Source organism: Leucoraja erinacea, unplaced genomic scaffold (assembly GCF_028641065.1).
Source record: "Leucoraja erinacea ecotype New England unplaced genomic scaffold, Leri_hhj_1 Leri_727S, whole genome shotgun sequence".
Lineage (NCBI taxonomy): Eukaryota > Metazoa > Chordata > Chondrichthyes > Rajiformes > Rajidae > Leucoraja > Leucoraja erinaceus.
This window is the reverse complement of record NW_026576649.1, coordinates 24039-52008: the sequence shown is the minus strand read 5'-3', so window position 1 is coordinate 52008 and position 27970 is coordinate 24039. Positions and strand designations below refer to the sequence as shown.

The 27970-nt window shown below is 53.5% G+C and overlaps 1 protein-coding gene across 1 annotated transcript in view; it reads left to right on the top strand.

Annotated features, from left to right (window-relative positions):
• mvp (major vault protein) overlaps positions 1-26343 on the top strand; it is a 33513-nt gene extending 7170 nt beyond the window's left edge. Inside the window, 13 exon segments of the mRNA XM_055631354.1 lie at positions 1036-1055; positions 3008-3107; positions 5466-5702; positions 7335-7460; positions 9953-10111; positions 14890-15134; positions 17118-17315; positions 18942-19086; positions 21106-21195; positions 21197-21318; positions 23341-23457; positions 24717-24843; positions 26131-26343. Of these exon segments, the coding sequence (XP_055487329.1) occupies positions 1036-1055; positions 3008-3107; positions 5466-5702; positions 7335-7460; positions 9953-10111; positions 14890-15134; positions 17118-17315; positions 18942-19086; positions 21106-21195; positions 21197-21318; positions 23341-23457; positions 24717-24843; positions 26131-26328 (1884 nt within the window). The 3' untranslated portion in view covers positions 26329-26343.
• The last annotated feature ends 1627 nt before the right edge of the window (positions 26344-27970 follow it).

Here is a 27970-nt window from a genome sequence, read left to right as displayed (position 1 = left end):
TTACATGTTCTCTCAACATGAACTGGCATCAAATATCAGCGTGGGACGGAGATTAAAATGTTCTGCAGTGTCCCCTACAAGAGGAGTTGAGTCTAGCCTGAGCAAAGAGGTCCTTCTGCAGTTGTACAGGGCCCTGGTGAGACCACACCTGGAGTATTGTGTACAGTTTTGGCCTGTTGGCCTTCATAACAAGAGGAGTTGAGTCTAGGAGCAAAGAGGTCCTTCTGCAGTTGTACAGGGCCCTGGTGAGACCACACCTGGAGTATTGTGTACAGTTTTGGTCCCCCTAATTTGAGGAAGGACATTCTTGCTATTGTAGGGGGGTGAGACCACAGTAGAGTATTGTGTAGAGGTTAATGGGCCGGATGGGGGGACTTGTCACCATGCTGAGATCTTGTCAGAGCGGGTCAACTGCGATTGTACACTCTGTGGATGTTTAGAGTTTAGGATGAGAGGGCATAGTCATTGAAACATATATGTGAGATTGTTAAGGGGTTTGGACACGCTAGAGGCAGGAAACATGTTCCCGATGTTGGGGGAGTCCAGAACCCAGGGGCCACACACACACACACACACCACACACACACCCACACAGTTCTAGCAGAATACACAAATACCACCCCGGTCCACCCTTTACGGTAGACGGAGGAGGAACTTTTCCACCCAGAGACCTGTTGTGTGGAATCCACTGGTCCCCAGGGAATTCTTTCAGAGACAGGCTCTTTGGATAGCGACCTGGGAGAGAGAGTCAGGGGAGTTCCCTATGGCATTGGGGGTCCATATGGGCGACCAGGTAGGAGTGGGAACTGATTGGGGACATGTTGATCAGGCGTTGATCACATTGAATGGCGAATGGTGCTGGCTGGAAAGGGCCAGACAATGGCCCTGTCTCCTGCACCTGTTTGTCTATTTTGTATTGTAGCAGGGTGGGACTAGTGCGTGTGTGTGGACATCACTTAAACAGGGACTACACATCCCAAGGACAGGAGGTGACTGTTTTTGAGAACCATCGTAGACACGTTATTGTTCGCGCAGAATCAAGCGATTCGTTTGCAGTTGGTCGGGGTGGGACTAGTGTAGAGCCGGGATGTTGGTCGGGGTGGGACTAGTGTAGACGGGGCATGTTGGTCGGGGTGGGACTAGTGTAGACGGGCATGTTGGTGGGGTTGGACTAGTGTAGACGGGACAGTGTAGACGGGGCACTGTTGGTCCGGTCGGGTGGGACTAGTGTAGATGGGGCATGTTGGTCGGGGTTGGACTAGTGTAGATGGGGCATGTTGGTCGGGGTGGGATTAGTGTAGATGGGGCATGTTGGTCGGGGTGGGACTAGTGTAGATGGGGCATTTTGGTCGGGGTGGGACTAGTGTAGATGGGGCATGTTGGTCGGGGTGGGACTAGTGTAGATGGGGCATGTTGGTCGGGGTGGGACTAGTGTAGACGGGGCATGTTGGTCGGGGTGGGACTAGTGTAGATGGGGCATGTTGGTCGGGGGGGGACTAGTGTAGACGGGGCATGTTGGTCGGGGTTGGACTAGTGTAGACGGGGCATGTTGGTCGGGGTGGGACTAGTGTAGATGGGGCATGTTGGTCGGGGTGGGACTAGTGTAGATGAGGCATGTTGGTCGGGGTGGGACTAGTGTAGATGGGGCATGTTGGTCGGGGTGGGACTAGTGTAGACGGGGCATGTTGGTCGGGGTGGGACTAGTGTAGTTGGGGCATGTTGGTCGGGGTGGGACTAGTGTAGATGGGGCATGTTGGTCGGGGTGGGACTAGTGTAGATGGGGCATGTTGGTCGGGGTGGGACTAGTGTAGACGGGGCATGTTGGTCGGGGTGGGACTAGTGTAGACGGGGCATGTTGGTCGGGGGGGGACTAGTGTAGATGGGGCATGTTGGTCGGGGTGGGACTAGTGTGTAGATGGGGCATGTTGGTCGGGGTGGGACTAGTGTAGATGTGGCATGTTGGTCGGGGTGGGGCTAGTGTAGACGGGGCATGTTGGTCGGGGTGGGACTAGTGTAGATGGGGCATGTTGGTCGGGGTGGGACTAGTGTAGATGGGGCATTAGTTGGTCGGGGTGGGACTAGTGTAGATGGGGCATGTTGGTCGGGGTGGGACTAGTGTAGATGGGGCATGTTGGTCTGGGTGGGACTAGTGTAGATGGGGCATGTTGGTAGTGTGGGTGGGGACTAGTGTAGATGGGGCATGTTGGTCGGGGTGGGACTAGTGTAGACGGGGCATGTTGGTCGGGGTGGGACTAGTGTAGATGGGGCATGTTGGTCGGGGTGGGACTAGTGTAGACGGGGCATGTTGGTCGGGGTGGGACTAGTGTAGACGGGGGGCATGTTGGTCGGGGTGGGACTAGGACTAGTGTAGATGGGGCATGTTGGTCGGGGTGGGACTAGTGTAGACGGGGCATGTTGGTCGGGGTGGGGACTAGTGTAGATGGGGCATGTTGGTCGGGGTGGGACTAGTGTAGACGGGGCATGTTGGTCGGGGTGGGACTAGTGTAGACGGGGCATGTTGGTCGGGGTGGGACTAGTGTAGATGGGGCATGTTGGTCGGGATGGGACTAGTGTAGACGGGGCATGTTGGTCGGGGTGGGACTAGTGTAGACGGGGCATGTTGGTCGGGGTGGGACTAGTGTAGATGGGGCATGTTGGTCGGGGTGGGACTAGTGTAGACGGGGCATGTTGGTCGGGGTGGGACTAGTGTAGATGGGGCATGTTGGTCGGGGTGGGACTAGTGTAGATGGGCATGTTGGTCGGGGTGGGACTAGTGTAGATGGGGCATGTTGGTCGGGGTGGGACTAGTGTAGATGGGGCATGTTGGTCGGGGTGGGACTAGTGTAGATGGGGCATGTTGGTCGGGGTGGGGACTAGTGTAGTGTAGATGGGGCATGTTGGTCGGGGTGGGACTAGTGTAGATGGGGCATGTGGGTCGGGGTGGGACTAGTGTAGATGGGGCATGTGGTCCACGCTGGGTGACTCCGACTCTCTCTCTGTCTCTCAGGGGAAGAGTGGCTGGTGTCGTCAGGAAGGTAGGAGCTTATCTGCCTGGTGTTTATGAAGAAGTTCTTCACATAGTTGATGCCTACATTCTCACTGAGAAGGTACGTAGAGGCGAGGAACCGTCTGGAGATAGTCTGTGTACTCCCCATCCACTCCAAGTAGGGAAAAGGGGATCTGGGGGTCCTTGTTCATCAGTCTATGAAAGTAAGCATGCAGGTACAGCAGGCAGTGAAGAAAGCCAATGGCCTGTTGGCCTTCATAACAAGAGGATATGAGTCTAGGAGCAAAGGGGTCCTTCTGCAGTTGTACAGGGCCCTGGTGAGATCATGTGGAGTATTGTGTGCAGTTTTGGCCTGTTGGCCTTCATAACAAGAGGAGTTGAGTCTAGAAACATAGACAACAGGTGCAGGAGTAGAGGCCATTCGGCCCCTTCCAGCCAGCACCATTCGCCATTCAATGTGATCACGGCTGATCATCCCCAATCAGTTCCCCGTTCCTGCCTTCTCCCCGTATCCCCTGACTCTCTCTCCCCGCTATCTTTAAGAGCCCTATCTCTCTTGAAAGAATTCTCTCCAGAGAACCGGCCTCCACCGCCCTCTGAGGCAGAGAATCCCACAGATTCACACAACTCTCTGGGTGGAAAAGTTTCTCCTCGTCTCAGTCCCAAATGTTCCACCTCACCCATAGCCCCCAACTCAATATTCCACCTCCACCACTCACCCATAGCCCCCAACTCAATATTCCACCTCCACCACTCACCCATAGCCCCCAACTCAATATTCCACCTCCACCACTCACCCATAGCCCCCAACACAATATTCCACCTCCACCACTCACCCATAGCCCCCAACACAATATTCCACCTCCACCACTCACCCATAGCCCCCAACACAATATTCCACCTCCACCACTCACCCATAGCCCCCAACTCAATATTCCACCTCCACCACTCACACATTCCCCCCAACACAATATTCCACCTCCACACTCTCTGGGTGGAAAAGTTTCTCCTCATCTCAGTCCCAAATGTTCCACCTCACACATAGCCCCCAACACAATATCCCACCACTCCCCCATAGCTCCCAACACCATATTCCACCACCACCACTCACCCATAGCCCCCAACACAATATTCCACCACTCACCCACCCCCAACACAATCACCACACACATAGCCCCCAACACCTCAGCCCCTCCTCATGTCAGTCCCAAATGGCCACAGATTCACACAACTCTCTGGGTGGAAAAGTTTCTCCTCGTCTCCGTTCTAAATGGCCGACCCCTTATTCTTAAACTCTGTGTGTGTGTGTGTGTGTGTGTGTGTGTGTGTGTGTGTGTGTGTGTGGTTCTGGTGTTCTGGACTCCCCCAACATCGGGAACATGTTTCCTGCCTCTAGCGTGTCCAAACCCTTAACAATCTCACATATATGTTTCAATGAGATGCCCTCTCATCCTTCTAAACTCCACAGAGTGTACAAGCCCACAGCCGCTCCATTCTCTCAGCATATGACAGTCCCGCCATCCCGGGAATTAACCTGGTGAACCTACGCTGGGCTCCCTCAATAGCAAGAATGTCCTTCCTCAAATTAGGGGACCAAAACTGTACACAATACTCCAGGTGTGGTCTCACCAGGGCCCTGTACATAGAAGTTAGGTGCAGGAGTAGAGGCCATTCGGCCCTTCGAGCCTGCACCATTCAATATGATCATGGCTGATCATCCAACTCAGTATCCTGTACCTGCCTTCTCTCCATACCCCCTGATCCCTTTAGCCACAAGGGCCACATCTAACTCCCTCTTAAATATAGCCAATGAACTGTGTGGCCTTGACTACCTTCTGCGGCAGAGAGTTCCAGAGATTCACCACTCTCTGTGTGAAAAAAGTTCTTCTCATCTCGGTTTTAAAGGATTTCCCCCTTATCCTTAAGCTGTGACCCCTTGTCCTGGACTTCCCCAACATCGGGAACAATCTTCCTATACAACTGCAGAAGGACCTCTTTGCTCCTAGACTTGACTCCTCTTGTTATGAAGGCCAACAGGCCAAAACTGTACACAATACTCCAGGTGTGGTCTCACCAGGGCCCTGTACAACTGCAGAAGGACCTCTTTGCTCCTAGACTCAACTCCTCTTGTTATGAAGGCCAACAGGCCAAAACTGTACACAATACTCCAGGTGTGGTCTCACCAGGGCCCTGTACAACTGCAGAAGGACCTCTTTGCTCCTAGACTCATCTCCTCTTGTTATGAAGGCCAACAGGCCAAAACTGTACACAATACTCCAGGTGTGGTCTCACCAGGGCCCTGTACAACTGCAGAAGGACCTCTTTGCTCCTGTACCGATACACGGACTCACGGTTGACGGGGACTCACGGTTTTCACGGACCCACGGTTGACGGAGAGTAATAGCAAAAGTAACACACTACCAAACCCAACCACAAGCTCACCACCCTCTCTCCACAGCGGGCTCTGCATCTGCGTGCGGTCCAGACCTTCGTCGAAGGCGGGGATCGGCAGCGACGGACTGGAGAGGAGTGGCTGGTGACGATGGCCGAGGAGGAGGCTTACGTTCCGGGGGTGCAGGAGGAGGTGGTCGGGGTGGTAGACATCACCACTCTGGGAGCCGGGCAGTATTGTGTGGTTCTTGACCCCGTGGGGACTGACGGCAAGAACCAACTCGGTCAGAAGCTGGTGATCAAGGTGAGGTCCGCCCCTCCCCTCTCCCCTATCCATCTCTCCCTCTCCTTCCCTCCATCTCCCTCGGTTAAGTGCTGCCGCCCGCAGGCTGGGAGCGGTAACTGCAACGTGATGTTTACATAGCAATCTTCAATGGGAACACAAAAACCAATTTATCTCTCTCCTCCCCTCTCTCTCCACTCTCCTCCCCTCCCCTCCTCTCACCCTCTCCCCTCCCCTCCACTCCCCTCTTCTCACCCTCTCCCACTCCCCTCTTCTCATGCTCTCCCCTCTCCTCCCCTCCCCTCCTATCACCCTCTCCTCCACTCCCCCTCCTCTCACCCTCTCCCCTCCCCTCCACTCACCCTCTCCCCTCTCCTCCACTCCCCTCCTCTCACCCTCTCCCCTCCTCCTCTCACCGTCTCCCCTCTCCTCCACTACCCTCTTCCCTCTCCACTCCCCTCTTCTCTCGCCCCTATCCATCTCTCCCTCCCCTTCCCTCCATCTCCCTCGGTTCAGTGCTGCCGCCCGCAGGCTGGGAGCGGTAACTGCAGCGTGACGTTTACATAGCAATCTTCAATGGGGGGACTTTAACCAATTTATCTCTCTCCCCTCTCTCTCTCCCCCTTCTCTCTCCTCCCCCTCCCCTCCTTTCCTCTCTCCTCCACGCCGCTCCCCTCCCATCCCCCCTCCTCTCCAAAGAAACTTAGTCCTCGAACTAAGAACATTTGCTTCTTATAAAACAGCCAACAACACACAATGGGTTCGGTAAACCAACTCAAGAATTACTGATCACCAGCCGGCGAGAGTGTCGGGGATACAAAGTCAAGTATGCAACACACACTTGACTCCTCTCCTCTCCTCTCCCTCTCCTCTCCTCTCCTCCCCCTCTCCTCCCCTCTCCTCCCCCTCTCCTCTCCTCTCCTCTCCTCTCCTCCACTACCCTCTTCCCTCTCCACTCCTCTCCTCTCCTCCTCTCCTCCCCTCTCCTCTCCTCTCCTCTCTCTCACTGTTAAAGTTCGCTTCTTAAAAACAGCCAACAACACACAATGGGTTCGGTAAACCAACTCAAGCTTTACTGATCACCAGCCGGCGGAGTGTCGGGGATATACAAAGTCAAGTATGCAACAGACACCTTGACCTCCACCTCTCTCCTCTCCCCTCTCTCTCCCCCTCCTCTCCTCCCTCTCCTCTCTCTCCTATCGCTCTCTCTCTCTCTCCTGAAGGTGTCTGAGGTCTCCCGATCCTCTCCTCTCCCTCTCTCCTCTCCTCTCCTCTCCTCCTCTCTCCTCTCCTCGCCTCCACTACCCTCTTCCCTCTCCACTCCTCCCCTCTCTCTCTCCCCTATCCATCTCTCCCTCCCCTTCCCTCCATCTTCCTCGGTTAAGTGCTGCCGCCCGCAGGCTGGGAGCGGTAACTGCAGCGTGACGTTTACATAGCAATCTTCAATGCGGGGGACAATAAATAATGTATCTCTCTCTCCTCCCCTCCCCTCCCCTCTCCTCTAAAACCAGACAACAACACACAATGGGTTCGGTAAACCAACTCAAGAATTACTGATCACCAGCCGGCGAGAGTGTCGGGGATACAAAGTCAAGTATGCAACACACACTTGACTCCCCTCTCCCCCCCTCACCCTGTGTTTGTGTACCCCAGGGGGAGAAGTCGTTCTTCTTGCGCCCGGGGGAGAGACTGGAGGCCGGGATACAAGAGACACACGTTCTGTCCGAGGAGGAGGGACTGGTGCTTAGAGCCATCGAGGGTTTCGAGGAGAAAGATCCGGTGAGTTGTTCCCCCCTCACCCGCTGCCCTCTCTCTCCGTCCCACCCTCTCCCTGCCCAGATTATTATCTAAATGGCGTCAAGTTGGGAAAAGGGGATCTGGGGCTAAGAGGGCCTTCTGCAGTTGTACAGGGCCCTGGTGAGGCCACACCTGGAGTATTATGTACAGTTTTGGTCCCCATACACGTGAGTCTCCGTCAACCGTGAGTCCACGAAACCATGAGTCCCCGACAATGATTTAGATGAAGGGATTCGAAGTAACATTAGCAAATTTGCAGATGACCACAAAGCTGGGTGGCAGTGTGAACTGTGAGAAGGATGCTATGAGAATGCAGGGTGACTTGGACAGGTTGGGGGAGCGGGCAGAAGCGTGGCAGATGCAGTTTAAATGCGGATAAATGTGAGGTTGTCCACTTTGGTGGCAAGAACAGGAAGGCAGATTACTATCTGAATGGTGTCAAGTTGGGAAAAGGGGATCTGGGGGTCCTTGTTCATCAGTCTATGAAAGTAAGACGCAGTAAGATGGAGTTTAATGCTGATAAATGTGAGGTGCTACACCTTGGCAGGACAAATCAAAATAGGACGTACATGGTAAATGGTAGGGAATTGAAGAATACAGTTGAACAGAGGGATCTGGGTGTAACCGTGCATAGTTCCTTGAAGGTGGAATCTCATATAGATAGGGTGGTAAAGAAAGCTTTTGGTATGCTAGCCTTTATAAATCAGAGCATTGAGTATAGAAGCTGGGATGTAATGTTAGACAGAGTTGATGTGGACAAGCTTTTCCCTTTGAGAGTCGGGAAGATTCAAACAAGAGGACATGACTTCAGAATTAAGGGACAGAAGTTTAGGGGTAACATGAGGGGGAACCTCTTTACTCAGAGAGTGGTAGCGGTGTGGAATGAGCTTCCAGTGGAAGTGGTGGAGGCAGGTTCGTTGGTATCATTTAAAAATAAATTGGATAGGCATATGGATGAGAAGGGAATGGAGGGTTATGGTATGAGTGCAGGCAGACTAAGGGAAAACAAGTTGTTCGGCACGGACTTGTAGGGCCGAGATGGCCTGTTTCCGTGCTGTAATTGTTATATGGTTAGCATGCAGGTACAGCAGGCAGTGAAGAAAGCCAATGGCCTGTTGGCCTTCATAATGAGAGGAGTTGAGTCTAGGAGCAAAGAGGTCCTTCTGCAGTTGTACAGGGCCCTGGTGAGACCACACCTGGAGTATTGCGTACAGTTTTGGCCTGTTGGCCTTCATAACAAGAGGAGTTGAGTCTAGGAGCAAAGAGGTCCTTCTGCAGTTGTACAGGGCCCTGGTGAGACCACACCTGGAGTATTGCGTACAGTCTTGGTCCCCTAATTTGAGGAAGGACATTCTTGCTATTGAGGGAGCCCAGCGTAGGTTCACCAGGTTAATTCCCGGGATGGCGGGACTGTCATATGCTGAGAGAATGGAGCGGCTGTGGGCTTGTACACTCTGTGGAGTTTAGAAGGATGAGAGGGGGATCTCATTGAAACATATATGTGAGATTGTTAAGGGTTTGGACACGCTAGAGGCAGGAAACATGTTCCCGATGTTGGGGGAGTCCAGAACCAGGGGCCACACACACACACACACACACACACACAGTTTAAGAATAAGGGGTCGGCCATTTAGAACGGAGACGAGGAGAAACTTTTCCACCCAGAGAGTTGTGTGAATCTGTGGCCATTTGGGACTGAGATGAGGAGGGGCTGAGGTGTTGGGGGCTATGGGTGAGTGGTGGAATATTGAGTTGGGGGCTATGGGTGAGTGGTGGAGGTGGAATATTGAGTTGGGGGCTATGGGTGAGTGGTGGAGGTGGAATGTGTTGGGGGCTATGGGTGAGTGGTGGAGGTGGAGGTGGAATATTGTGTTGGGGGCTATGGGTGAGTGGTGGAGGTGGAATATTGAGTTGGGGGCTATGGGTGAGTGGTGGAGGTGGAATATTGAGTTGGGGGCTATGGGTGAGTGGTGGAGGTGGAATATTGTGTTGGGGGCTATGGGTGAGTGGTGGAGGTGGAATATTGTGTTGGGGGCTATGTGTGAGTGGTGGAGGTGGAATATTGTGTTGGGGGCTATGGGTGAGTGGTGGAGGTGGAATATTGAGTTGGGGGCTATGTGTGAGGTGGAACATTTGGGACTGAGACGAGGAGAAACTTTTCCACCCAGAGAGTTGTGTGAATCTGTGGGATTCTCTGCCTCAGAGGGCGGTGGAGGCCGGTTCTCTGGAGAGAATTCTTTCAAGAGAGAGGCTCTTAAAGATAGCGGGGAGAGAGAGTCAGGGGATACGGGGGAGAAGGCAGGAACGGGGAACTGATTGGGGATGATCAGCCGTGATCACATTGAATGGCGAATGGTGCTGACTCAAAGGGCCGAACGGCCTCTTCTCCCCCTAACTCTCCCTCTCTCCCCCTCAACTCTCAGTCCTAGCACTCTCCCTCTCTTCCCCTTAACTCTCTCCAGCTCTCTCTACAGGAAGGCGAGGTGATAGCTCGGAAGCCGGGAGATCGCTGGATGATCCGGGGACCACAGGACTATGTCCCTCCGGTGGTGGTGGAGGTTCTGTCTCTACGCCGAGCCATCCCGCTGGACCAGAACGAGGGAATCTACGTCCGAGACATCAAGACTGGCAAGGTTAGTCCATGCACTACGCATCCGCCACTCTACATAACGAGAGGATTTCAGTATCTCCCGAGTTAAGAAGGCACAGCAACGCCTCCACTTCCTTCGACGGATGAGGAGAGCTGACCTCCCCCCTTCTGCCCTCACGACCTTTTACAGGGGTGCCATTGAGAGCATTCTTACCAGCAGTCTCTCAGTCTGGTATGGCAGTTGCTCTGCTGCTGACCAGAAGGCCCTACAGAGAGTGGTGAGGACAGTGGAGATCACCAGATCACCCCAACCAGCAAACCAGGACCTATACCCATCTTGCTGTCGCAAGAACAGGTGGCCGATTGGGAAAGGGGGAGATGCAGCGAGACCTGGGTGTCATGGTACACCAGTCATTGAAAGTAGGCATGCAGGTGCAGCAGGCAGTAAAGAAAGCCAATGGTATGTTAGCTTTCATAGCAAAAGGATTTGAGTCTAGGAGCAGGGAGGTTCTACTGCAGTTGTACAGGGTCTTGGTGAGACCACACCTGGAGTATTGCGTACAGTTTTGGTCTCCAAATCTGAGGAAGGACATTATTACAGAGATGGTTCACTAGACTGATTCCTGGGATGTCAGGACTGTCTTATGAAGAAAGACTGGATAGACTTGGTTTATACTCTCTAGAATTTAGGAGATTGAGGGGGGATCTTATAGAAATGTACAAAATTCTTAAGGGGTTGGACAGGCTAGATGCAGGAAGATTGTTCTCGATGTTAGGGAAGTCCAGGACAAGGGGTCACAGCTTAAGGATAAGGGGGAAATCCTTTAAAACCGAGATGAGAATAACTTTTTTCACACAGAGAGGGGTGAATCTCTGGAACTCTCTGCCGCAGAGGGTAGTTGAGGCCACAGTTCATTGGCTATATTTAAGAGGGAGTTAGATGTGGCCCTTGTGGCTAAGGGGATCAGGGGGTATGGAGAGAAGGCAGGTACGGGATACTGAGTTGGATGATCAGCCATGATCATATTGAATGGCGAATGGTGCAGGCTCGAAGGGCCGAATGGCCTCTACTCCTGCACCTAATTTCTATGTTTCTATGCAAGAGAGCAAGCAATATCATCAAAGACACCACCCACCCAGCACACAAACTGTTCACCCTCCTACCCTCCGGTAAGCGCTACCGCAGCATGCGGAGCAAAACCACGAAATTCAAAAACAGCTTTTCCTCTCAGGCCATCAGACTACTCAACACACTTAAGTAAATTCCATGAACAGTACCCAAACAAAGACAACAAACTGTGAAAATAACTTTGGCTCAATGTCTCCAGTACATTGATATGTTGTCTGTCTGTGTTTTTAATATTACTTGCACATTGGAGTATGGGGAAACGTAATTTTGATCCTCTGTGTAACTACTGTTGCATAATTGAATTGACAATAAAGTTTACTTTGACTTTGACTATAGGAGCAGAGAGGTCCTTCTGCAGTTGTACAGGGCTCTGGTGAGACCCCACTTCGAGTATTATAGACAATAGCTGCAGGAGTAGAGGCTATTCGGCCCTTCGAGCCATTCAATATGATCACGGCTGATCATCCCCAATCAGTTCCCCGTTCCTGCCTTCGCCCCCGTATCCCCTGACTCTCTCTCCCCGCTATCTTTAAGAGCCTCTCTCTTGAAAGAATTCTCTCCAGAGAACCGGCCTCCACCGCCCTCTGAGGCAGAGAATCCCACAGATTCACACAACTCTCTGGGTGGAAAAGATTTCTCCTCATCTCTGTCCCAAATGTTCCACCTCACACATAGCCCCCAACTCAATATTCCACCTCCACCACTCACACATAGCCCCCAACTCAATATTCCACCTCCACCACTCACCCATAGCCCCCAACACAATATTCCACCTCCACCACTCACACATAGCCCCCAACTCAATATTCCACCTCCACCACTCACCCATAGCCCCCAACTCAATATTCCACCTCCACCACTCACCCATAGCCCCCAACTCAATATTCCACCTCCACCACTCACCCATAGCCCCCAACTAATATTCCACCTCCACCACTCACACATAGCCCCCAACTCAATATCCTAAATGGCCACAGATTCACACAACTCTCTGGGTTGGAAAAGTTTCCCCTCATCTCAGTCCTAAAAGATTTCCCCCTTATCCTTAAACTGTGACCCCTTGTTCTGGACTTCCCCAACATCGGGAACAATCTTCCTGCATCTAGCCTGTCCAACCCCTTAAGGATTTTGTAAGTTTCTATAAGATCCCCCCCTCAATCTTGTCTAAATTCTAGCGAGTACAAGCCGAGTCTATCCAATCTTTCTTCATATAAAAGTCCTGCCATCCCATGAATCAGTCTGGTGAACCTTTGCTGCACTCCCTCAATGGCAAGAATGTCTTTCCTCAGATTAGGAGACCAAAACTGTACGCAATACTCCAGGTGTGGTCTCACCAAGACCCTGTACAACTGCAGTAGAACCTCCCTGCTCCTAGACTCAAATCATTTTGCTATGAATGCTTACATACCATTGGCTTTCTTCACTGCTTGCTGCACCTGCATGCCTACTTTCAATGACTGGTGTACCATGACACCAAGGTCTCGTTGCATCTCCCCTTTTCCTAATCGGCCACCATTCAGATAATAGTCTACTTTCCTGTTTTTGCCACCAAAGTGGATAACCTCACATTTATCTACATTGAACTGCATCTGCCATGTATTTGCCCACTCACCCAGCCTATCCAAGTCACCTTGCAGCCTCCTAGCATCCTCCTCACAGCTAACACTGTAAATAGCTGGGGTCCCAACACTGGGCCTTGCGGTACCCCACTAGTCACTGCTGGTCCCAGCACCGGGCCTTGCGCTGCCCCACTAGTCACTGCTAGTCCCCGCACCGGGCCTTGCGCTGCCCCACTAGTCACTGCTGGTCCCCACACCGGGCCTTGCGCTGCACCACTAGTCACTGCTAGTCCCCGCACCGGGCCTTGCGCTGCCCCACTAGTCACTGCTGGTCCCCACACCGGGCCTTGCGCTGCACCACTAGTCACTGCTGGTCCCCGCACCGCGCCTTGCGCTGACCCACTAGTCACTGCCTGCCATTGTGAAAAGGACCCGTTTACTCTTTGCTTCCTGTTTGCCAGCCAGTTCTCTATCCACATCAATACTGAACCCCCAATACCGTGTGCTTTAAGTTTGTATACTAATCTCTTATGTGGGACCTTGTCGAAAGCCTTCTGGAAGTCCAGATACACCACATCCACTGGTTCTCCCCTATCCACGCTACTAGTTACATCGTCGAAAAATTCCATAAGATTCGTCAGACATGGTTTACCTTTCGTAATTCCATGCTGACTTTGTCCAATGATTTCACCACTTTCCAAATGTGCTGCTATCCCATCTTTAACAACTGACTCTAGCAGTTTCCCACTACCGATGTTAGACTAACTGGTCTGTAATTCCCCGTTTTCTCTCTCCCTCCCTTCTTAAAAAGTGGGGTTACGTTTGCTACCCGCCAATCCTCAGGAACTACTCCAGAATCTAAAGAGTTTTGAAAAATTATCACTAATGCATCCACTATTTCTGGAGCTACTTCCTTAAGGACTCTGGGATGCAGCCTATCTGGCCGTGGGGATTTATCGGCCTTTAATCCATTCAATTTACCTAACACCACTTCCCGGCTAAACTGGATTTCACTCAATTCCTCCAACACCTTTGACCCGCGGGCCCCTGCTATTTCCGGCAAATTGTTTATGTCTTCCTTAGTGAAGACGGAAACAAAGTAGTTATTCAATTGGTCTGCCATGTCCTTGTTAATTGGTCCAGTTTCCACACTACCGACGTTAGACTATCTGGTCTGTAATTCCCCGTTTTCTCTCTCCCTCCCTTCTTAAAAAGTGGTGTTATGTTAGAAACATAGAAATTAGGTGCAGGAGTAGGCCATTCGGCCCTTCGAGCCTGCACCGCCATTCAATATGATCATGGCTGATCATCCAACTCAGTATCCCGTACCTGCCTTCTCTCCATACCCCCTGATCCCCTTAGCCACATCTAACTCCCTCTTAAATATAGCCAATGAACTGGCCTCAACTACCTTCTGTGGCAGAGAGTTCCAGAGATTCACCACTCTCTGTGTGAAAAAAGTTCTTCTCATCTCGTTTTTTAAAGGATTTTCCCCCCTTATCCTTAAGCTGTGACCCCTTGTCCTGGACTTCCCCAACATCGGGAACAATCTTCCTGCATCTAGCCTGTCCAACCCCTTAAGAATTTTGTAAGTTTCTATAAGATCCCCTCTCAATCTCTCCTAAATTCTAGAGAGTATAAACCAAGTCTATCCAGTCTTTCTTCATAAGACAGTCCTGACATCCCAGGAATCAGTCTGGTGAACCGTCTCTGCACTCCCTCTATGGCAATAATGTCCTTCCTCAGATTTGGAGACCAAACCTGTACGCAATACTCCAGGTGTGGTCTCACCAAGACCCTGTACAACTGCAGTAGAACCTCCCTGCTCCTAGACTCAAATCCTTTTGCAATGAAAGCTAACATACCATTGGCTTTCTTTACTGCCTGCTGCACCTGCATGCCTACTTTCAATGACTGGTGTACCATGACACCCAGGTCTCGCTGCATCTCCCCCTTTCCCAATCGGCCACCAGCTACCCTCCAATCCTCAGGAACTACTCCAGAATCTAAAGAGTTTTGAAAAATTATCACTAATGCATCCACTATTTCTGCGGCTACTTCCTTAAGTTTCTGTAAAATGATCTACCTTCCTGTTGTTGCCACCAAAGTCTCTCTCTCTCTGTCTCTCGGCAGGTGAGGTCGGTGATTGGCCAGTCGTATATGCTGACACAGGATGAAGAGCTTTGGGCAAAGCCTCTGCCCGCCTCCGTGGAGGAGTTGTTGGCCCCGGGCAAAGACCCAGTGCTGGACCGGACCGTGGGCGCAGGGAGGGCGGAGGAGTCGGAGCAGGCGGGCAGGGACCCGACCAGGGTGGTCACGTTCAGAGTCCCACACAACGCTGCTGTACAAGTGTACAACTACAGCAAGAAAACCGCCAGGTGAGGCCTGGTCTCTCTCCTCCCTCCCCCCCACCCCCCTCATCCTCCCTCACTCTCAACATAATACAGGCGAGTAACAGCAAAAAAAAACGTCACGTGTGGTCTGATGCCTCTTCTCTCTCCCCTTCCCTCTCTCCTTCCCTCTCTCCTTCCCTCTCTCTCCTTCCCTCTCTCCTTCCCTCTCTCCTTCCCTCCTCTCTCTCCCTCCCCTCTCTCCTCCCATCTCTCCCTTCCTTCCCTCCCTCCTCACCCCCTTCATTATCTCCCTCTCCCTCCCTCTCTGTCTCCTTCCTTCTCTCATCCTCTCTCCTTCCCTCTCTCTCCTTCCCTCTCTCCTCCCTCTCCCCTTCTCCCTCTCTCTCCTCCCCTCTCTCCCTTCCCTCTCTCTCCCCTCCCCCTCTCCTTCCCTCCCTCTCTCTCCTTCCCTCTCTCCCTTCCCTCTCTCCCCTTCCCTCTCTCCCCTTCCCTCTCTCCCCTTCCCTCTCTCTCCCCTCTCTCTCCCATTCTCTCTCTCCTTCCCTCTCTCTCCTTCCCTCTCTCCCCTTCCCTCTCTCTCCTTCCCTCTCCCCTTTCCTCTCTCCCTTCCTCTACACCCCCTCTCCTTCCTCTCCCCCTTCTTCACCTCCTCTCTCCTCCTGTCTCTCCCCCTCCTTCCTCTTTCTTTCTACCCCACCCTCTCTCCCCCTCCTCTATCTCTCCCATTTCTCTACCCCTCCTCCTCTCTCTCTCCCTCCTCCTCCTCATCTCTCTCCCCCATTCCTCTCTCCCCCTCTCTCTCACTGTCACATAGAAAAATAGACAATAGGTGCAGGAGTAGAGGCCATTCGGCCCTTCGAGCCTGCACCATTCGATATGATCATGGCTGATCATCCAACTCAGTATCCCGTACCTGCCTTCTCTCTATACCCCCTGATCCCTTTAGCCACAAGGGCCACATCTAACTCCCTCTTAAATATAGCCAATGAACTGTGGCCTCAACTACCCTCTGTGGCAGAGAATTCCAGAGATTCACCACTCTCTGTGTGAAAAATGTTCTTCTCATCTCGGTTTTAAAGGATTTCCCCTTTATCCTTAAGCTGTGACCCCTTGTGCTGGACTTCCCCAACATCGGGAACAATCTTCCTGCATCTAGCCTGTCCAACCCCTTAAGAATTTTGTACGTTTCTATAAGATCCCTCCTCAATCTCCTGAATTCTAGCGAGTACAAGCCGAGTCTATCCAGTCTTTCTTCATATGAAAGTCCTGACATCCCAGGAATCAGTCTGGTGAACCTTCTCTGCACTCCCTCTATGGCAATAATGTCTTTCCTCAGATTAGGAGACCAAAACTGTACGCAATACTCCAGGTGTGGTCTCACCAAGACCCTGTACAACTGCAGAAGGACCTCTTTGCTCCTAGACTCAACTCCTCTTGTTATGAAGGCCAACAGGCCAAAACTGTACGCAATACTCCAGGTGTGGTCTCACCAAGACCCTGTACAACTGCAGTACAACCTCCCTGCTCCTATACTCAACTCATTTTGCTATGAATGCTAACATACCATTGGCTTTCTTCACTGCCTGCTGCACCTGCATGCCTACTTTCAATGACTGGTGTACCATGACACCCAGGTCTCGTTGCATCTCCCCTTTTCCCATCTTGACACCATTCAGATAATAGTCTACTTTCCTGTTTTTGCCACCACAAAGTGGATAACCTCACATTTATCCACATTAAACTGCATCTGCCATGCTTCTGCCCGCTCCCTCAATAGCAAGAATGTCTTTCCACAGATTAGGGGACCAAAACTGTACGCAATACTCCAGGTGTGGTCTCACCAAGACCCTGTACAACTGCAGTAGAACCTCCCTGCTCCTAGACTCAAATCCTTTTGCTATGAATGCTAACATACCATTCGCTTTCTTCACTGCCTGCTGCACCTGCATGCCTACTTTCAATGACTGGTGTACCATGGTGTCACCCTCTGTCTCTCTCTCTCTCCAGGGTGGTGTTTGGCCCGGAGCTGGTGATGCTTGACGCGGCGGAACAGTTCACGGTGCTGAGTCTGTCGGGCGGCCGGCCAAAGACCCCGGGCCGCGTGCGGAGCCTGTGCCTCCTCCTGGGCCCCGACTTCTGCACCGACCTCATCGTCATCGAGACAGCTGATCACGCCAGGCTCCAACTACAGCTGTCATACAACTGGTACGCTGCAGGGGGAGACGGAGAGAGAGCGGGGGGAAGAGACGTAGTGTCAGAGTTTCACACCACACGAGGAATCTTTCCTCCAGTCCCTGCGATCGAAGTCGAACTGCGATGAGGACATATTCATGACGTATTTATGAACCACTCTCCCTCTCTCTCTCTCTACCCCCAAACACTCCCTTGAGAGAGGGGGAGAGAGAGAGAGAGAGAGAGAGAGAGAGAGGGGGGAGAGAGACGTAGTGTCAGAGTTTCACACCACTCGAGGAATCTTTCCTCCAGTCCCTGTGATCGAAGTCGAACTGCGATCAGGACATATTCATGACGTATTTATGAACCACTCTCCCTCTACGCCCAAACACTCCCTTGAGAGAGGGGGGAGAGAGAGAGAGAGAGAGGGGGGGGGGGAGAGAGAGAGAGAGACGTGGTGTCAGAGTTTCATATCGCCCGAGGAATCTTTCCTCCAGTCCCTGCGATCGAAGTCGAACTGCGATCAGGACATATTCATGACGTATTTATGAACCACTCTCCCTCTCTCTCTCTCTCTCTCTCTCTCCAAACTCTCTCTCTCTCTCCCTCTCTGAGAGAGGGGGAGAGAGAGAGAGAGAGAGAGAGAGAGAGAGGGGTAGAGAGAGAGAGAGGGGGGAGAGGGGGAGAGAGAGAGAGAGAGACGTGGTGTCAGAGTTTCACATCGTTCGAGGAATCTTTCCTCCAGTCCCTGCGATCGAAGTCGAACTGCGATCAGGACGTATTCATCACTTGTTCACGACATTCAATGTCGTCAAAATGTAAATCTTACAAACACGGTCTCTTCATTCATAGTTTGTTTAGAGAGTTGAGCTAAATGGCGACTACAGATAGAGAGGAGGGGAGAGAGAGGAAGAGGGGGAAAGAAGAGAGAGAAGGGGGAGAGAGGGAGGGAGAGTGAGAGAGAGAAGAGGAGGAGAGAAAGAGGGGAGAGAGAGAGAGAGAGAGAGAGAGAGAGAGAGAGAGAAGACAGAGATGGGGAGAGAGAGAGAAAGAGAGGGAGAGAGAAGGGGAGAGAGAGGGAGGGGGAGTGAGAGAGAAGGGGAGAGAGAGGAAGATGGGAGAGGGAGAGAAGAGAGAAGGGAGAGAGAGGAGGGAGAGGAGAGAGAGAGAGTGGTGGGAGAGAGAGTGGGGGGAGAGAGAGAGGAGGAGAGAGAGAAAGAGAGAGGGGGAGGGAGAGAGAGAGAAGGGGATAGGGGGGGAGGAGAGAAAGAGGGGGAGAAAGAGAAGGGAGGGAGAGAAAGAGGGAGGGAGTGGGGGCGGAACCAGTTCAACTAATCATTCTCCCCCCTCTCGTTTCTCTCCTCCCCCCTCCCACCCCCCACTCTTACCCTCTCTGCCCCCCCTACCCCTCCCTCCACTCTCCCCCCCCTCTTCCCTCTCTCCCCTACCCCCTCTCCACCCACCACTCTCCCCTCTCCCATCCCCCTCTCTCTCCATCCCCTACCCCTCTCCTCCCCCCATCCCTTTTCCTCCCCTCCTCTCCCCCCCACCCCCCCCCCCCCCCTCCCTCCCCTCCCCTCTCTCCCTCTCTCCCTCTCCACCCCCCTTTCCTCTCTCTCCCCCTCTCTCCCTCCCCCCCCCTCCCCCTCCCCCACCCAGGCATTTTGAAGTGGAGGACCGTGACGTCCCTCGGGAGGCAGCGCGTGTGTTCAGCGTGCTGGACTTTGTCGGAGACTCATGCAAAGCCATCGCCTCACGCATTCGCGGCGCCGTCGCCTCTGTGCAGTTCGATGACTTCCACAAGGTGCGGTGGGGAGGCTGGAGAGGGGGAGGAGGAGCGAGAGAGAGAGGGGGGGGGGGGTAAGAGAGAGTTAGTCAAGTCAAGTCTATTCGTCACATACACGTACGAGATGTGCGGTGGAATGAAAAGTGGCGAATGTGCAAAAGTACAAACAAACGAACGACAAACAGAATGGAACAGAATCACGTGTTTGTGGGAGGGAAGGGGACATTTGTGGGAGGGAGGGGGGCATTTGTGGGAGGGAGGGGGGCATTTGTGGGAGGGAGGGGGGCATTTGTGGGAGGGAGGGGGACATTTGTGGGAGGGAGGGAGGGAGGGGGACATTTGTGGGAGGGGAGGGGGACATTTGTGGGAGGAGGGAGGGGGACATTTGTGGGAGGGAGGGGGTAGTTTGTGGGTGGGAGGGGGGGGTAGTTTGTGGGAGGGGGGGGGAAAAATTTGTGGGAGGGAGGGGGACATTTGTGGGAGGGAGGGGGTGTGTGGAGGGAGGGGGACATTTGTGGGAGGGGGAGGGGGGGAGGGGGACATTTGTGGGAGGGAGGGGGACATTTTCACATATAACATATTTGTTTACACAAACTTGACTTTAAACTTCCCCTCTCCCCCCCCCTATTTCTCTCCCTCCCCCGTATCTGATCCCCTCTCTCCCGCCTCCCTTCCTCTACACCTCCCTCCCTCTCCTCGTAGGGAGGGGGAGGATTCTCTTCCTCCTCTCTCCCTCTCTGTCTCTCCCCCTCTTCACCCCTTCTTCCTCTCTCCCTTCTTTCCTCCCTCTCTCCTTCTCCCTCCTTCCCCTCTCCCTCCCCCCCTCCCCCTCTCCCCCCTCCCTTCTCCTCCCCTCTATCCCCCTCTCCCCCCTCTATTTTCCTCCCCCTCCTTCCCCCTTCTTTCTCTCCCCCTCTCTCCCCCCTCTTTCTCTCTCTTTTTTTCTCCCTCTCTCTATTTTCTCTTTCCCTCTCTCCCCTCCTCTCTCCCCCTATATTCCCCTTTCTCCCCTCCCTCCTCTCTCCCCTCTCTCCTCCTCCCCCCTCTATTTTTCCTTTCTCTCTCTCTCCTCCTTCTTTTTCTTTCCCTCTCTCCTCCTTCTCTCCCTTCCCTCCCTCCCCCCCCTACATTCTCGTTTCTCCCCACCTTCTCCCCTGTATCCTCCTCTCTCCCCCCCCTCCATTTTCCTTTCTCTCCTCCCCTCTATCCTTTCTCTCTCCCCCTCTCTCCTCCTTCTCTCTCTCCCCCCCCCTCTCTCTCCCTCTCTTTTTCTCTACCTTCTCTTTCCCCTTCTCTCTTCCTTCGCTCTCACCCACTCTCTCTCCCCTTCCCCTCTCCCCCTTTTCTTTTCCTTCCTTCTCTCTCTTCCCTCCCTCCCCCCTCTATTTTCCTTCCCTCTCCCTCTATTGCCCCCTCTCCTCCTTCTCTCTCTCCCCCCCCCCCTATTTTCCTTCTCTCTTCCCCTCCATTTTCTCTCTCTTTCCCTTTCTCTCTCTCCCTCTCCTTCTTTTTCTCCTCTCTCTCTCTTTCCCTCCCTCCCCCCTCTATTTTCCTTCCCTCTCCCTCTATTCCCCTTCTCTCTCCCCCCTATTTTCCTTTCTCTCCCCTCCATTTTCTCTCTCCTCCTCTCTCCTCTCTCTCTCCCTCTCTTTTCCTTTCTCCTCTCTCTCCTCCCTCTCTTCTCTCTCTCCCCCCCTCCCTTTTCTCTCTCTCCCCTCCATTTTCTCTCTCCCCCTCTATTTTCCTTCCCTCTCCCCCTTATTTCTCTTCCCTCCCTCTCCTCCATCTTTTTCCCTCCCTTCCTCTCTCTCTCTCCCCTCTCTTTTCCTTCCCTCTCCCCTTCTTTCTCTCGACCCCTCTATTTATTTTTCTTCCCTCCCTCTCCTCCATCTCTTTTTCCATCCCCCCCTTCCTCTCTCTCTCTCTCCCCCTTCTCTTTTTCTCCTCTCCCTTCTGTCTCTTCCCTTTTTCTCCCCGTCTATTTTCCTTCCTCCCTCTCCCCCTTCCTCCGGCCCGCCCCGCCCTCCCCGCGTGCAGAACTCAGCCCGCATCATCCGCTCGGCAGTATTTGGCTTTGACGCTGAGCTGCGAGTTCGGGAACGGCTGGAGTTCCCCCAGAACGGCCTGGGTGGTGACCAGCGTGGACATCCAGTCCGTGGAGCCCGTGGACCAGCGGACCCGCGACGCCCTTCAACGCAGCGTCCAGCTGGCCATCGAGATCACCACCAACTCACAGGAGGCAGCCGCTCGGTACACGGGGGAACGAGAGAGACGGGGGGTGGGGGTGGGAGAGAGATAGAGAGAGAGATGGGTTCGCGGACTCACGGTTGACGGAGACTCACGGGGACCAGAACTGCACACAATACACCAGGTGTGGTCTCAGCAAGACCCTGTACAACTGCAGAAGGACCTCTTAGAAACATAGACAATAGGTGCAGGAGTAGAGGCCATTCAACCCTTCGAGCCAGCAACATTCGCCATTCAATGTGATCACGGCTGATCGTCCCCAATCAATAACCCGTGCCTGCCCTCTCCCCATATCCCTTGACTCCACTCGCCCCTAGAGCTCGATCTAACTCTCTCTTAAATCCATCCAGTGACCGCCCTCTGTGGCAGGGAATTCCACAGATTCACACAACTCTCTGGGTGGAAAAGTTTCTCCTCATCTCAGTCCCAAATGTTCCACCTCACACATAGCCCCCAACTCAATATTCCACCTCCACCACTCACCCATAGCCCCCAACTCAATATTCCACCTCCACCACTCACCCATAGCCCCCAACACAATATTCCACCTCCACCACTCACACATAGCCCCCAACTCAATATTCCACCTCCACCACTCACCCATAGCCCCCAACTCAATATTCCACCTCCACCACTCACCCATAGCCCCCAACTCAATATTCCACCTCCACCACTCACCCATAGCCCCCAACTCAATATTCCACCTCCACCACTCACCCATAGCCCCCAACTCAATATTCCACCTCCACCACTCACCCATAGCCCCCAACTCAATATTCCACCTCCACCACTCACCCATAGCCCCCAACTCAATATTCCACCTCCACCACTCACACATAGCCCCCAACACAATATTCCACCTCCACCACTCACCCATAGCCCCCAACACAATATTCCACCTCCACCACTCACCCATAGCCCCCAACTCAATATTCCACCTCCACCACTCACCCATAGCCCCCAACACAATATTCCACCTCCACCACTCACCCATAGCCCCCAACACAATATTCCACCTCCACCACTCACACATAGCCCCCAACACAATATTCCACCACTCACCCATAGCCCCCAACTTAATATTCCACCTCACACCCATAGCCCCCAACACCTCAGCCCCTCCTCAATCTCAGTCCCAAATGGCCACAGATTCACACAACTCTCTGGGTGGAAAGGTTTCTCCTCGTCTCAGTCCCAAATGGCCCCTTATTCTTAAACTGTGTGTGTGTGTGTGCCCCTGGTTCTGGACTCCCCCAACATCGGGAACATGTTTCCAGCCTCTAGCGTGTCCAATCCCTTAATAACCTTACGTTTCAATAAGATGCCCTTTCATCCTTCTAAACACCAGATTGTACAAGCCCAGCTTGTTGGTCGGAGTGGGACTAGTGTAGACGGGGCATGTTGGTCGGGGTGGGACTAGTGTAGACGGGGCTTGTTGGTCGGGGTGGGACTAGTGTAGACGGGGGTGCATGTTGGTCGGGGTGGGACTAGTGTAGACGGGGCTTGTTGGTCGGGGTGGGACTAGTGTAGACGGGGCATGTTGGTCGGGGTGGGAAGTAGTGGAGATGGGGCGTGTTGGTCAGGGTGAGACTAGTGTAGATGGGGCATGATGGTCGGGGTGGGACTAGTGTAGATGGGGCATGTTGGTCGGGGTGGGACTAGTGTAGATGGGGCATGTTGGTCGGGGTGGGACTAGTGTAGATGGGGCATGTTGGTCGGGGTGGGACTAGTGTAGATGGGACATGTTGGTCGGGGTGGGACTAGTGTAGATGGGGCATGTTGGTCGGGGTGGGACTAGTGTAGATGGGGCATGTTGGTCGGGGTGGGACTAGTGTACATGGGGCATGTTGGTCGGGGTGGGACTAGTGTAGGGGGGGCATGTTGGTCGGGGTGGGACTAGTGTAGATGGGGCATTTTGGTCGGGGTGGGACTAGTGTAGATGGGGCATGTTGGTCGGGGTGGGACTAGTGTAGATGGGGCATGGTGGTCGGGGTGTGTGACTCTCGTCCCCCCTGTCTACCTCAGGCATGAGGCGGAGAGACTGGAACAGGAGGCAAAGGGGCGTTTGGAAAGGCAGAGAATCGTAGACCAGGCAGAGGCAGAGAAAGCTCGCAAGGAACTGCTGGAGCTGGAAGCTGAGAGGTAGGAACACCCTCCTCTCTCTTCCCCCTCGTTCTCTCCCCACCTCCTTCTCTCCCCCTTTCTCTCTCCCCCTCCCATCCCTCTCTCACTCGCCTCCCTCTCACCCCTTCCTCTTTCTTAGAAACATAGACAACAGGTGCAGGAGTAGAGGCCATTCGGCCCTTCGAGCCTGCACCATTCGCCATTCAATATGATCATGGCTGATCATCCAACTCAGTATCCCGTACCTGCCTTCTCTCCATACCCTCTGATCCCTTTAGCCACAAGGGCCGCATCTAACTCCCTCTTAAATATAGCCAATGAACTGGCCTCGACTACCCTCTGCGGCAGAGAGTTCCAGAGATTCACCACTCTCTGTGTGTGAAAAAGTTCTTCTCATCTCAGTTTTAAAGGATTTCCCTCTTATCCTTAAGCTGTGACCCCTTGTTCTGGACTTCCCCAACATCGGGAACAATCTTCCTGCATCTAGCCTGTCCAACCCCTTAAGAATTTTGTAAGTTTCTATAAGATCCCCTCTCAATCTTCTAAATTCTAGCGAGTACAAGCCGAGTCTATCCAGTCTTTCTTCATATGAAAGTCCTGCCATCCCAGGAATCAGTCTGGTGAACCTTCGCTGCACTCCCTCTATGGCAAGAATGTCCTTCCTCAGATTTGGAGACCAAAACTGTACGCAATACTCCAGGTGTGGTCTCACCAAGACCCTGTACAACTGCAGTAGAACCTCCCTGCTCGTAGACTCAAATCCTTTTGCTATGAATGCTAACATACCATTGGCTTTCTTCACTGCCTGCTGCACCTGCATGCCTACTTTCAATGGTTACACAGAAAAGCTGGAGAAACTCAGCGGGTGCAGCAGCATCTATGGAGCGAAGGAAATAGGCAACGTTTCGGGCCGAAACCCTTCTTCAGACTGATCGGGTCAGTCTGAAGAAGGGTTTCGGCCCGAAACGTTGCCTATTTCCTTCGCTCCATAGATGCTGCTGCACCCGCTGAGTTTCTCCAGCTTTGCTGTGTAACCTTCGATTCTCCAGCATCTGCAGTTCCCTCTTAAACACTGCCTACTTTCAATGACTGGTGTACCATGACTTTCTTCCCCCTTCCTCTCTCACCACTCCTATCTCCCCCACCTTCTCCTCTCTCTCTCCCCCTCTCTCTCCCCTCCCACTCTCTCTCTCCTCTCCCCTCCCCTCCACCTCCTCCCTTTCTCTTCCCCCTCTCTCTCCCCCTCCCTCACCTCTCTCTCTCTCTCTCTACCCCAGCGCGGCAGTGGAGAGTCGGGGTGCAGCGCGGGCGGAAGCGGAGGCAAGGGGCGAGGCGGCGAGGATCGAGGGGGAGGGAGCCGTGCGTCAGGCCAAGCTGAAGGCGCAGGCCCTCGACATCGAGACCGTGAGTAGCTCTCCCCCCCTCCAGCCACCCCTCCCTCCCCCCCCCTCTCTCCACCGCCTCTAGGCGTCAGGGATCCTCTCTCACCCCCCTCACTGTGTTCCCCTCCCTCCTCTCCTCCTCTTCTCTCATAGAAACATAGACAATAGGTGCAGGAGTAGAGGGCATTCGGCCCTTCGAGCCTGCACCATTCGCCATTCAATATGATCATGGCTGATCATCCAACTCAGTATCCTGTACCTGCCTTCTCTCCATACCCCCTGATCCCTTTAGCCACAAGGGCCACATCTAACTCCCTCTTAATATAGCCAATGAACTGTGGCCTCAACTACCTTCTGTGGCAGAGAATTCCACAGATTCACCATTCTCTGTGTGTGAAAATTTTTTTCCTCATCTCGGTCCTAAAAGATTTCCCCCTTATCCTTAAAACTTGATGATGGAGTTCACACTGTGACTGGCTACGCAGTCATGAGTATAGAGTGAGTACAGCAGGGGGCTGAGCACTCATGAGTATAGAGTGAGTACAGCAGGGGGCTGAGCACTCATGAGTATAGAGTGAGTACAGCAGGGGACTGAGCACTCATGAGTATAGAGTGAGTACAGCAGGGGGCTGAGCACTCATGAGTATAGAGTGAGTACAGCAGGGGGCTGAGCACTCATGAGTATAGAGTGAGTACAGCAGGGGGAGCACTCATTAGTATAGAGTGAGTACAGCAAGGGGCTGAGCCCCCTTGTCCTGGACTTCCCCAACATCGGGAACAATCTTCCTGCATCTAGCCTGGATTATTTATGTCTTCCTTAGTGAAAACAGAACCAAAGTAGTTATTCAATTGGTCTGCCATGTCCTTGTTCCCCATGATCAATTCACCTGTCTCTTATCCTTAAACTGTGTGTGTGTGTGTGGCCCCTTGTCCTGGACTTCCCCAACATCGGGAACAATCTTCCTGCATCTAGCCTGTCCAACCCCTTAAGGATTTTGTAAGTTTCTATAAGATCCCCCCTCAATCTTCTAAATTCCAGCGAGTACAAGCCGAGTCTATCCAGTCTTTCTTCATATGAAAGTCCTGCCATCCCAGGAATCAGTCTGGTGAACCTTCTCTGTACTCCCTCTATGGCAAGAATGTCTTTCCTCAGATTAGGAGACCAAAACTGTACGCAATACTCCAGGTGTTGTCTCACCAAGACCCTGTACAACTGCAGTAGAACCTCCCTGCACCTAGACTCAAATCCTTTTGCTCCTCTCCCTGACTCGCTCCCCCTATTCCCCTCCCTTTTTCTCTCTCTCTCCAGGAAGCAGAGCTATCCCGACTGATCAAGGCCAGGGAGAAGGAGCTGGAGTACGTGGCGGAGCAGAACCGGCTGGAGCTGGAGAAGGCGGAGGGTCTCTCCCAGGTGGAGGCGCGGAGGTTCGAGGGGACAGTGCGTGCCCTGGGGGCCGACACTGTGAGGGCCATCGCCCTGGCTGGCCCCGAACTACAGGTGGGGTAGTTGACGATCTCCTCTCTCCCTCCCCTCACCTCCCTCTCTATTCCCCCCTTTTACCATTCCATGAAGGTCGAGTCTCAGGTAGACCAGGTGGTGAATGGTGGACCTATGGGTAGTGTCGTAGAGCAGAGGGATCTAGGACTAGTGTAGATGGGGCATGTTGGTCGGGGTGGGACTAGTGTAGACGGGGCATGTTGGTCGGGGTGGGGCTAGTGTAGACGGGGCATGTTGGTCGGGGTGGGACTAGTGTAGACGGGGCATGTTGGTCGGGGTGGGACTAGTGTAGACGGGGCATGTTGGTCGGGGTGGGACTAGTGTAGACGGGGCATGTTGGTCGGGGTGGGACTAGTGTAGACGGGGCATGTTGGTCGGGGTGGGACTAGTGTAGATGGAGCATGTTGGTCGGGGTGGGACTAGTGTAGATGGGGCATGTTGGTCGGGGTGGGACTAGTGTAGATGGGGCATGTTGGTCGGGGTGGGGCTAGTGTAGATGGGGCATGTTGGTCGGGGGGGTGGGGCATGGACTAGTGTAGATGGGGCATGTTGGTCGGGGTGGGACTAGTGTAGATGGGGCATGTTGGTCGGGGTGGGACTAGTGTAGATGGGGCATGTTGGTCGGGGTGGGGCTAGTGTAGATGGGGCATGTTGGTCGGGGTGGGACTAGGACTAGTGTAGATGGGGCATGTTGGTCGGGGTGGGAGTATAGTGTAGATGGGGCATGTTGGTCGGGCTGGGACTAGGACTAGTGTAGATGGGGCACGTTGGTCGGGGTTGGGACTAGGACTAGTGTAGACGGGGCATGTTGGTCGGGGTGGGACTAGGACTAGTGTAGACGGGGCATGTTGGTCGGGGTGGGACTAGTGTAGATGGGGCATGTTGGTCGGGGTGGGACTAGGACTAGTGTAGACGGGGCATGTTGGTCGGGGTGGGACTAGTGTAGATGGGGCATGTTGGTCGGGGTGGGACTAGGACTAGTGTAGACGGGGCATGTTGGTCGGGGTGGGACTAGGACTAGGACTAGTGTAGATGGGACTAGCACTAGTGTGGTCGGGGCATGGGACTAGGACTAGGACTAGTGTGGATGGGGCGTGGTGGTCGGGGTGGGACTAGGACTAGTGTAGATGGGGCATGTTGGTAGGGGTGGGACTAGGACTAGTGTAGACGGGGCCTGTTAGTCGGCGTGCTGACTTCCCCCCTCTCTCTCTCTCTCCCCCCCCCCCCCCCCCCTCCCTCCTCCTCTCTCCCCCTCTTCGACCCTCATCACGGATGGGTTGACTCCAATCAACCTGTTCACCACCGCTGAGTAGATGCTGGGCCTTCCGTCGATGGGAGGGGGCAGGAGAGGATCGGAGTGAGGGCGGGGAGGGGAGAGAGGTGAGGTGGAGAGGGTGATGGAGAGAGAGAGAGGGTGATGTTGGGAGCCTCAGAATGGAGGACATCTCCTGGGATTGGAAGATGTTCGACGACACGGGCATGTCGAGATCAGTCAATAAACACAGCATGATAACGATGAAATGAGTCTTTCTCCCTTCATCTCTCTGTCGATCTTGCCCTAAAGTTGTCGGGCGACTTGTTCCATTTGATCCTATATAGAAACATGTAGTGGGGGGAGAAGAGAGACGTGGTGTCAGAGTTTCACACCGAC